A 12,423-nucleotide genomic window follows, 5' to 3' on the forward strand; every position below is an offset into this window, starting at 1 on the left:
TATGGCTGTTGCTGTTTTGCAATATTTCTGGGTAGGGCTTATTTTCGGGGAGGGTTTATTTTAGCGCATGCTCTCAGAAGCCCAATTAGGCATATTATCCAGGGAGGTCTTATTTTCAGGGAAACAGGGTATTCCTATTCAAAAATATTCCATATTTCTCTGACCATCCTAGATCATATAATAAACAAAAGGTACAGCAGTATATAAACTGAAAATTGCCATGTTCACACATTACACTTATCTAAAATGCAGTGTTACTTAGTATAATGTGTGAGCATAATTGTTGTGTTTCATAAATCATGGTTCATAGCTTGGTGTTATGTATAGCTAAAGCCATTGTTACTTATTAAGTAAGCAACAGGTTAGTGATATATGAACCCAATCAATCTCATATGTCTTTTTTTTTCTATTTTTCCTCTCTCAGGTTATTTTTAAAGGAGAAAAAGGAAAAGGAAGAACTGGGGAAATTGGTTTGGATGATATAAGTTTGAGGAAAGGCCGATGTTCTCAGGACCATTAGTGATACAGATGGGTAACGAGAACAGACTTTTGTTGTCCATAGATATTATTTGAGACACATGGATGATCAATAACTTCTCCTTTGTCTTTGTAAAATCACAGTGGATCTCCATATAAATAATTCAAATTTCCTGTAATAGCAAGGAAAGCTTAAACAGAAGAAGCCATTAACATTGGTTAACATTGTCTGTGCTTTAGGAGGATATACACATGTCCTTTATGAAGAAAAGACTGCCTAAATGTCCTTAAAAAGAGTCAACATCTGAATCCATGTCTTCTTGTGTTTTCCATTGGCTGATTATGGCTCCTTTTGTGTCACAAGCTGAAGATACACCCATTATTATTGTACTGCATCCATTTTTAAAGTAGAGTGTTTTGTGTGTCTCTGTGTATATAAATAACATTTATCCCGTTATCTTATTGCAAAAGGCAGTTAAAGAGTAGCACTGCAACTCTTAATATAGATAGTGCTGTGTTCTGTATAAATATGTATTATTATTGTTAATGTATTTATATATGTTGTATATTTGCAAACTCTAGGTGTAAGAGGAAATAACATTTGCACACGTTATAGTTAAATTAGCAAAAGAAGTCGGTAGTTCAATACTAAGTTCTTTTTAAAATATCTAAGACCCGGCAATGTTCCTTGCCTTTCTAAACCACATCTGTAGAATATTTTACACAATTGCAAAAATGAGTATAATGTAAGTATTACCAGATTCAGGAGAATTAGACTTCAACAATCCAACAGCAGCACAACTTGGCATTGATGGATTTTTATTTTTTTAATACACTAGCTGATAACCCAGTGTAGCCCGGGTATGTATATATCCCACTCTTGTATTAGAGCGAGCCTCCTTGTGGAGTACTGTGAAGCCGTTACCATGGAAACTCCACTGTGCTGTACAGTAGAAGCCATTTTAAGGCACAACAGGCTACATCTTAACAGAACTTGAATCCAAAAGGCACCGTATCACTGTCAAAAGTACTGTGACTTGACACTATAGATATAATTCAGTCCTTTTCATTTCAGCAGCCCAGGCATTCCAGAGTTATGCTGGAACACACACACATGGATCCCGAGGGGTGTTAGGGATGTCTTACCCCCACTGTATTTGTTTCCAGAAAGTCATCTCTGTACCATAGGTTTCGGGGTTCATAAGCAAAGAAACGCAGAACGACTGGTCATGTATTAACCAGAATTATATAGGTAGTCCTCAACCAACAGTACATTTAATGACCATTCAAAGTTACAACAGCATTGAAAGTCGTGACTTTGGCCATTTTTCATACTCACGACCATTGCAGCATCCCTGATCAAAATTCGGATGCTTGGTCACTGACTCATATTTATGACGGTTGCAGTGTCACCTTCTTCTTTCAAGCAAAGTCAAAGGGAAAGCCAGATTCACTTAACCACTAACTTAATAACTGACGTGATTCACTTAACAATTGTGTCAAGAAAAGATGTAAAATGGGGCAAAATTCACTTAACAAGTGTTTCACCCAGCAACAGAAACTTTGGGCTCAATTATGATCGTAAGTCAAGGACTACCTGTACATTATTGCATAAATTATATCTACACTCTCCTCTTTTCAGGCGGTGTTGTCTTTATTTCTGGGCAGATGATTTAACCCACATAATAAGGAAGAAAAACTGTTTCCTGGACATAGCAGGAGGTTTGCACAATGGTTCCGTTTCAGATTGATCAAAACTCCGTCTTGCACAGTATAGCATAGAGAGAAAAAAAACACAACAAAAATGCAGCAGAATGAGGTAGAAAATCCAAAGAGAGTTTGGGGTGGCTTAGAATTTGGATCTTTTAATTCTTATTTGCAAAAATTTAAAACGTCTCCCCTTTCATCCAGATGACAATTGCATTGCTGGCATGTTAATCTCCCTAAGAAGCTATTCGGGTGATGGGGACTGCCATGAAAAATCCTCTTTTTTGTTGCCTCAAAATGAGTAGATCTTCAGCTGTTCACAGTGTGGCTTGATAGAAACAAAACAGGTGGCCCACCTATCACTTTTTATAAGTCCAAAATAATTTAGCTCAATTTCTCAACTTAATCCAGTGATGGCGAACCTATGGCATGCGTGCCACAAGTGGCATGCGGAGCCATTTGTCAGGGCACGCGAGGCGCTGCCCTGTCAGCTGAGTTCACCTTTTTAAAAGCTATTTTTCACCTTCCCCAGGCTCCAGAGGCTTTATAGGAGCCTGGGGAGGGCGAAAAGAGCCTCCCCCCCCAGAGGCTTCAGGGACTGTCCGGAGGCTTCCCTGAAGCCTTCGGAACGCTTAAAACCACCCTCTGAGCAAACTTCCGGGTTGTTCGGAGGGTGGTTTTAAGCGTTCCAAAGGCTTCAGGGAAGTCTCCGGACGGTCCCTGAGGCCTCCGGAGGGCCTCCGGGGGGGGAAGCTCTTTTCGCCCTCCCCAGGCTCCTATAAAGCCTCTGGAGCCTGGGGAGGGCAAAAAAAGCATGTAAAAATGGGGGGGTCGCATGTTGTGCATGCATGCGCACTGGGGGGTCGCGCGTTGCATTATGGGTGCAGCACGCCTGCACACGACCCCCCTGCGCTCCCCCCACTTGTGGCACGCGAGCCAAAAAAGGTTCACCATTGCTGACTTAATCCATATCTGAAGTTGCTTCTTAACTCACATTTGGTTTCTTCCTGTATTTCTCACAATACACCAGAGGTCAACAATATGGCGCCCCTAAAAGCTGTTCATCCACCCCTCTCACCCAATTAATTATATATATATATTTATTTCTAAAACATATTCAAGGATCAAAGTCTCATTAGTTCACAGGGGCATTCTTGGGTAAGATTGTAGGATATCGAAGTGTTAAAGACATTAAAATTTTACAGTTATTAAAAGTTTGCAACATTCAGACTAAACCATTTATCGATACGATAATTTTTGACAGCATAGTACTTTGAAAAGAAACACTGTAAAAGTAAATTGATGGTCTTTAATACATTCCATTACACCCGTTGGCATAACTGAGCAGGTTTTCTTCCCTAATTGTAATTGCAATTTCCCTGTTTAGTCAAGCCAATGTTTTAGCAGAAATATCTTAGACTGGGCATGTGAAATTCACGGCCCACAGGCCGGATGCGTCATGTGCTGGCCACACCCACCCCAGTTTAGTGAAGGGGAAAAATGTGGCGATATGTCACGTGATGATAACGTGTCGTTACAAGTTTGAAACCCCTGTCTTAGACCTACTTAGACCCCTGTCTTAGACCTACTCTAACTATTGGCAAGATGTTTCTTCTAATTGTATGGCTTTCCAAAATACGGCATGTAGAATGTCAATATGACAATTACATTTCTCTGATCAAAATAATGCTATTTTAAATCAGAAAAAACTAAGACCCTAAATGTATTTTTTCAGTTGGATAAATAAAGTTGTTATGTTTCAATATTATCATATTACAAGATCAGTAAGCGTAAACCTCTAAAAATAATAAATGAACCCTGTACAGATCTGTCTAATGATTTCCTTTGGAGTTAGAGTTGCAATAGTAATTTAGTAATATTGCAATCAAGTTTAATTCATGAGGGCATGGTAGCCTAGAGGTGGAGCTCTCACCTCACAATCAGAAGGCTGTGAGTTTGATCTTAAGTAGCAGAGATTTTCTGTCTCTGGGCGCAATGCATAATTGTCTGCTATGAACTCCATGTAGGCATCAGGAAAGGCATCTGGCCAGTAAATGCTTGAGCTCCATTTAGTCGTTCCTACTCTACACAATGCAAGAGATTAAAGGGTCATTAAAAGAAAAAATCAATTTAAATGTATATATCAAAGGAAACAATAACAAAAGCTACATGTTTATAAACAAACGAATTTTTAAAGTCCTTCCACATGTACAGCTCAATAGAAGCTCTAGAGACGACAGATTTATTGCTACTCACTACAGTGCAGAGGAAATAGACTTGCAAATCTGAATCAAACTAGTGGTAGTCAATGTCAGTGGATTCGCATAGCCGATAATCAACTATCACTCTGGAAAAGTAAGAGTTTTGTCATCTTTCACAGAGTTGAAAGCTGCAGTCCACAAAATTTATTATGGGGAATTCAGAATATTCAAAAACTTAACATTTTTGACCTAATGACAATTGTAATGGAGTAAACCAAGCATTTTGTAGAGTAAACAGATTTGGAATGCGAGCTACAGGAGAACAGCCCTGTCCCAAATCCTCTTATTAAGAGCAATGGAAAAAGAAATCTTCACTTGACCACTGGATATACAATGAGGAAGTGCTTCACATTTGGCCAAATACTTCTACATTATTTCTGAATTATTCTGGCAGTATTAAATAATACTCTTTAAATTATGCCTTTAATTAAATTATTTAATTAAATAAGAATGTATACTTTTTTGATTAATATCTTCCCTGACTTTCCAATGAATCTTAATTCCACTTATTGGGCTTTTATAGGAGTGAATAAGATATAAGCTCAGCTAGGAATGTCATGCTTGTGTTGTAATATGTAGGCAATTTAAGATGAAGGTGTCATGATTCAGCCCTGCTACACCTCATCTACATTAGGCTCCTCTTTTAATAGGCAGATTTGTTAACTATTTTCTAGATGGGAACAATTCCCCAATAAAGATATGGATTGCTACTTCTAATAGCAATAAACTGAAAGAGATTGGCTTCTGAAAAAGTAAAATGTAATTCATAGAAGCATGAATTGCTTCCATATTTGGTTGTCCTGCTTCTAGAATCATAGCAAAATAGGAACTCATAAATCTCAAATGAGTCACATGAGCACCATATGCAAAGATAACTAATGGACTTTGTGTTTGGAGAAATGCCCTTCCCTTTGAATGATCAAACCCAATGTGAAGAGCAGATGCTAAAGTCACATGCATATATTTGGTTCAGTGTGTTGAGTTGTCAAAAGATTTTCTGTTGAGAATTATTTTCTGGAAACTTCTTGTGACAGGTTAACACATCAAAGCCATTTCTAAAAATATTTGTTATGCTTCGAATTCATAAAAGCATCAATCATGGATTTTCATGTAAGCTATTATTCCTAAATTGTAGGTATAGTTGTGGAGGTAAACAAATAAATAAGTATAGTACATATGTATTTAAGGAACGCAGTGTTGTGTCACACAATATTTATGATAATTTATACAGACCTACCTGACTCTCACCATATATGCGTGGTCTAAGAAAGTATGTTACGTGCAGCAGATGGATCTTTAAATCATCATTTATGAAGGTGAGAAAATGCTCCAAAGCAACAAATTGAGCTATACATAAAAGATGCACACCGGAATCTTTCATCTATATTTAATTGGCGTATATTCTTTTTTTGAGAAATCTATATAATAACTTATCTATCATTTCTTCTTTTGATTACTGTCTTCATAACTGTCAAAATAGTTTTCTGATATCCACAACCTATTAAAATCTTATGGTATCCTTGTTTAATTATGTTTTACTTGACACATTCATAAACCATGAACTAACACAGGAATTTTATACAAAACAATATACTAAGAATTTCTCACTATATGCAAACACAATCTATAAGTGTGGATAGGTATTAAGTATGTCTGGATTATATATGAGTATTATAAATGGAATCAGTTCAAAGAATATGCAACACCCATGCACATAGCAACACAACCTATCTTAACTTTAGGGTAACTAATACATTGACATTAATATCAATGTCCTGATGTTCTTATTTCCTTTATTGGTGGGAATAAGGCTCTAACATAACATAGTTTCACTTGTTTTATATGTTGGGTTGAAGGATGAAGGATACAACCAAAAGATATCATAAAATCAACAGTATTTCTTAAATTGTTCTTCTTGATTAAGTTTTGTCTTGCAGTAATGGGAGGTTAGTTCTTCAATTGCTCATCCAGTTTTTAAGCCTTTTGAATTAAAATTTATTTATTTCTATCACAGACTATTTTCTTCTTCCTCAACTATTGTTTGAAGGGTTACTGTAAGGGTTGCAGGGCCAGTTGCTTGATTTTCCTTTGATCTTTGCCTAAGATGATGAAGATGATATGGTACTTGTTACTGTGCTTTGGAATGAAGATGATAGTAGAAGAAGAATGATGGAACGTGGGTTGAATTAAGGATGGATTACTTTTGTCTTTTTAAAGGTTAGTGGAACTGTTTTTAAAATGACATTTTATACCCAAAATGGCAGAACAAAGTGCCATCAACTTTTAATCATTATGAGACAGACAGGCTTTGGAAGAGGCAAAGAAAAAAGTTTCATGGAGTTCTAAGATTGTTACTTTGGATATAGAAGAAATGCTGTGTACTCATGAATATAGTCTCTCTTCCTTCTTCATCATCTCTCTTCCTTTATTTCAGAAGAAGAAAATGTGTGTGTGAGAGGAGGGGAGGGCTGCTACAGAGGATATATAAGTCTGAAGAAATGAACTCCATTTATAGCAACAATATAAAAAAATTATGATAAAATTACTAAAACCAAAAAAAGTTTTATTCTCTCTAGTTTTGGATTGGTTTGTGAGCATGCCTGTTGATATAAAAGTATAACCAATTTAAGTGAAGCAATAACTCTGGAAACATTAACTCTAATAGACATACATTGGCTGCAATGGTTTTCTAAAAATTGCTAATGAGGCTATTTCCTCAGGCATATAGTTCCCAACTGTATATTTTAAGCTTAAGAATCATGATCTTGAATAGGCTTCAGCACGCTGAATGCTGTGCCGGCCTTCAGTTGACATTTCTAAAGAGCTTACATTTCTTAAGTGTTCTTTTTACCATAATCTCAAGTAAATAGTCATGGCCGTAACACACATTCTTTCAATTGAAACTCTAGAAATATGCGAAGTTCTAGGCAAGCAGATGCTTCTTCATTCCTTTCAGTAACCTCAAATCAGGCTGAGATTAATTGCAAGAAATAAGGAAGATATGACTCCCCCCCTCCCCCAGACTGCTAAATAAGCAGGCTTTAAAAAATATTATTATAATGGGTGAACTTTATGAATTGTGTGGAGGCAAATGTTGGATTATTATGGTTTAGATCCAAAATTCTGACACTGGGTTACAATTTTGGATTATAACAATGCAGTAACATACAGGAGTGTAATCATTTTTTCCCCTAATTATTTGCATAGGGGTTATTCTTTATACTATTAGTGTTGTTTTTATTTATTGTCATGGATTGGACCAGTGAGATTAAAACCAATTTCATTGTATACATCAGGGGTGTCCAAACTTGGGAACTTTAAGACTTGTGGACTTCAACTCCCAGAATTCCCCAGCCAGCCATGCTGGCTGGGGAATTCTGGGAGTTGAAGTCCACAAGTCTTAAAGTTCTCAAGTTTGGACACCCCTGGTATACATGATGTACAATGACAATAAAGGCTATGCTATGCTATGCTATGCTATGCTAATACCACACCACACCACACCACACCATACCATACCATACCATAGAATTCCATACTATACTGTGATAGTCTGACAGGGAGACAAATGTAGTAAGAAGCAGAAATGTCACAGATTTTATACATGGCAAAAATGAATATATTGCAGCTCCAGCTCAAGTCTTTCTACCCTATTCTTGCCCTAGACCAGCTGAGAAATGGTTGTGAGCCAGAAAAAACAATTTGCAAATCTCTACAGGAAATTTCCTTGGGCAGATGACATACGTAATTCTTCATATTTAATGTGGGGCACGGGCAGTATTAACCAAATGGTATTTCCCACGTGTCCGGGCTGAAAAATCTAGCATACTTATAAAAAGCGTTATATAATTCAAGCTAAAGGCAGAAAAGAAACTGTGCTGCAATTTACATAAAAGCCAGACGCATTGACTTTTATTACAGTATTTATGAGCCCCATTAAACCATGACTGAATGAAACAGCCACCTCCATCTCCCATTCTATCAGCTTGCCTTGTTTATAATTGAGATATTATGGCTGCTTGAACGGCAGTGCTGGTTTCTAATTTCTTCAAGGGGGAGCTATTAAATTAATTGTGCATTAAAACATTATGCAGGCTGTGAGTTGTTTACAAAGAACCAATATCTTTGCATGATTGGTGGCATTTTGTGACTATGGAATTAATTTAATTTGGACAATTAAATTGAGGCTAAAAGGTAATATACAAGAGAATCACGGGAAGAGTTGAATGTCGCTTGAATGGATGAATTATAAAGAGAAAAAAAAGTAATTTTGAACTACGGGTTTCCTTGCATGGAGTAGAGGCAATATATTTTGTAACTGGAGAACACTGTGAAGGCGCATGAGAGCACAACATTTTTTGATCAACCACCATACACATGTCACTTGTGGGTAGATAAGAAGGAAAATTGATATGAATATGGTAAAAAAGCAGGAAATCCTCACATTTAAAAAAAATTATTAACCTTGATCTACAGTCCATTTTCTCTAGTTTTTCCCAGTTGTGTTGTATCGATATTTATTTTTTAACTTCCCTAAAATCAGCAACAGTGGCTGCGGAGGAAATGAAATTAAATTCAAAAGGGCCAAAAATGTGCTTGTTCCTTACATGATAGGCTCTTTTTGGGCACACAGCTAACACAAATCCATTACCATCACCCTACAGTGCTTTAAGGCACTTTACATGGGGATGCCCTTAAATATTGTTCAGAAACTACAGTTGTTCTAAAGCTCATACCCTTTTGGAAGCACGATGTTGAGAATATCTAAGACCAATTTTATTGACCCTGCATTGGTTGCCAATTACTTTCTGGGCCCAGTTTAAAGGACTTGGTACCCAGATACTACACGACTGTCTTCACTAACTGGTTTTGGCTTGATTAGATCTACCAGGAAGAAGGTTCTTCGAAACCTACACTTTCAGAAGATTCAGGGAGCTGAGGCAAGAAGGCAATGTTGTTCTGTTGGTCATGGACACTGGAATGGCCCCCTCTTGATCAGGCTAGCTTCGTCTTTGCTGGTCATTCAAACTTCTTGAAGACCAATCTATTTTAGACAATCTGATCTGGTTTGATTTGATGTTGCCAGCTTTTCTAGCTTCTGTGTATTGTTACTCTCTTGTTGTGCTTGTATATTGGATAAGCTTTATAGTAAATAGTATTTTCTAGGTGGGCCACCAAGAGTTATTTTGACTCTGATAGCATGGAAATGTTTTTAATAAATGGATTATCAAACAAATGTACTGCAATGCACATGAGGCAGCTTTTGAAGGCAACGTGGAAGCTGTGGTAGCCAGACAGCTGGTGCACAACTCCACCATTGCAAGATAACATTGATTTCATTCCTGCATTGGCTCCTAATAAGCTTCTGTGTCCAATTCAAAATCGTTGCCTACAAAGACCTACTGCAGCATATTAATGGATTACATCTGTGTTATTCAAATTGATCTTGTCCATCTGGTCCAAATATATCAAGTGAGTCTGCTGAGAGACCTCTTGCTTACAGGAAACACATGAGACCTGAATCAGATGTCAGACTTGATGTGTGTGGTGGCCCCAATGCTCTATAATATCTTTCCTTAGAAGTACATATATGTGGTGCTTTTTTCTTGAATTCCACAAGCTGGTGAAAACATTCTTATTCTACTGTGCCACTGATGCTAATCAATTAATTGTGATCATTTCATTTTTGGATTATTATTTGTTTCTGTTATTTTCTGCTTTTCTGGCTTTGTTATACACTGTGTAGAATCTTGTGATTGGTGTAGTCTGTCAATAAATAAATCGCTATGTAGCTGATATATACTTTTTGGACTATAAGATGCACCTTTTTCCCTCAAAAAAGAAGGTAAAAATCTGGGTGCATCTTATACACTGATGTTTTGGCTCCCAAAATCCTGCTCCTTCACCAAAATGGCCATGCATAGCCATTCCAGAGTGCTCCTGGGGGCTAGGGAGGGCAGCAATGAGTGAAAAACTGGCCGTTTTTTGCCCCCCCCCCAGCCCCCAGGAGCACTCTATAAGCCTCCTAAAGGCTGTGCATGCCCCCCTTTTTTTTATACAAAAAACAGGCCCGTTTTCATGAAAAACGGGCTATTTTTTGCTAATTTTTGCCCCCCCCCCAGGAGCACTCTACAAGCCTCCTAAAGGCTACTCAAGCCCTTTTTAAAAAAAAAAAACGGCCGGCGTTTTCATAAGGTCTGCAGAGTACAAAAACCTTTTTTTAATTTGACTCTTCAAAATCTTGGTGCATCTTATACTCCTGTGTGTCTTATACTCTGAAAAATATGGTATATGCCTTCAGAGTGTTTTTTTGGAAATATATAGTTGTGCAGTTGGTAATCAAGTTAACTAAGGCAGAACTTTACTTCTTGGGATGGAAAACCCCCCTGTAAACTATTGTATCTTGAAGCTCTGGAAAGAGGAATTTGAATTCTGAAATTAGATGGTGCCTAAAAAATCTTATTAATGTAGTACCACTAGCAGGAAAGTCAGAAAGGCCAACTTAGAGCCAATTTGAAACATCAATGCTATTGGTGCTATAAAGCTATAAAGCTATAATGACCAGCTGTCTGCAAGGAGTATAAATCCTTCCATTCCCCACCATCCAGTCAGAGCTGAAGAGACTTCTTGGATGAGAAGTGAAACGTCTTCAAAGGAAAACAAGAAAATCCAGTTGCCTCTTGAAAAAGAGGCACCTTTGGGACATCAATGCTAGTGGATTATACTGCAGTACGCAATGAAATTTCATTTTAATGTGTGCAGATTGGTGTACGTGCGAAGTGACAATAAAGTTATTCTAAATCTAAGTTCAAGTATTTGCAATTCCAAAATGATGGAAAGGTGATTGATCAAGATGCTGCTAAGGAAAAGAATGCTGACCTCACTCTTTCCCATAATCTTTTCATTTTTACATACAGTAGAGAATGTACATAATCCTTGTTCTCATGTCAACTGAACCTGTGCTCTTTGAAAATGAAGGGATTTATTTGAATACTTTACTCAGAGACAATTTTGCACTCTATGATATAGCATTAAAGAAGGTTGCTTTATTAATTTCAAATAAGGATAAATGTTGGGTATTCTGTGGCAGAATATGTAACATTTTGCCACCATTTTTAGGATATCTGCTCCCTTTTTTCAATAATGAAGAAAAGTTAAGTGTTCCAATGGAACCAATAAAAATGAAGTCCAATATTGTAAAAACAACAATTAATCATTGACAGCAATAATACAGAGCTGACAGAAAGGGCCAAGTGAGCATCCAGAATGTAGCACTCAACCATGTAATCATGGCACTGAGAAAAGTCTTTTTCACATCCCAATTAGCTGGATCTCACCATCACCAAGCAGAACTTCTAGTACAGGGCTGCCTAGTGTTTTAAGCCAGTAGGTGCCTGAGGACTGAAGGTTCATTTGAAGAAGACATGAAAGTTAATGTAAAGAAGTCAGCATTGCCAATAATATCACTGCAGGCAATGAAATGTGATTTGAAGAGCTGCTGTCGAAGGATAAAGCTTTGGGGTTTCTCAACCTTAGAAACTTCACGATGTTTGGGTTTCAATTTCTAGAATTCCTCAGCCAGCATTTGGCTGGCTGGGGAATTCTGGGAGTTGAAGTCTACACTCCTCAAGCTGTCAAAGTTGAGACTGGTCTAGCTGTCTAGAACAGACAGCATCAGGAATGATAGGTTATCCTCCTGCTGTTTTGTATTTAGGCTAAAGCTATATTGCTATCTATTACAATTTACCTGGAATTATGTATGGAACAGTGGATATTTGTGTGTGTGTGTGTGTGTGTGTGTGTGTATTTAAAATAAATAATAATGCCAAGAGGCTATTCTTATCTATTATTTCATTAAAGGTTAATGAGACCACCTTAGACTAAACCTCTTGAGAAGGCCAAGCACTTATGGCTCTATATGGGATCTTTTTGCCATGATTTATGGCGGTGATAAAGAAACACATTTTAAAGAAGTGTG

The 12,423-nt window shown here is 37.3% G+C and overlaps 1 protein-coding gene across 4 annotated transcripts in view; it reads left to right on the top strand.

Annotated features, from left to right (window-relative positions):
- Positions 1-2,109, top strand: part of NPNT (nephronectin) — a 68,489-nt gene extending 66,380 nt beyond the window's left edge. For all 4 annotated transcript variants that reach the window (XM_081959936.1, XM_081959937.1, XM_081959938.1 and 1 more), the window contains one exon: positions 425-2,109. In XM_081959936.1, coding sequence (XP_081816062.1) covers positions 425-520 — 96 coding nt within the window. In that variant the 3' untranslated portion in view covers positions 521-2,109. The remainder of the gene's footprint in view (positions 1-424) is intronic.
- The last annotated feature ends 10,314 nt before the right edge of the window (positions 2,110-12,423 follow it).

This window comes from Natrix helvetica (genome assembly GCF_964273705.1).
Source record: "Natrix helvetica genome assembly, chromosome: 7".
In the NCBI taxonomy this organism is placed as follows: domain Eukaryota; kingdom Metazoa; phylum Chordata; class Lepidosauria; order Squamata; family Natricidae; genus Natrix; species Natrix helvetica.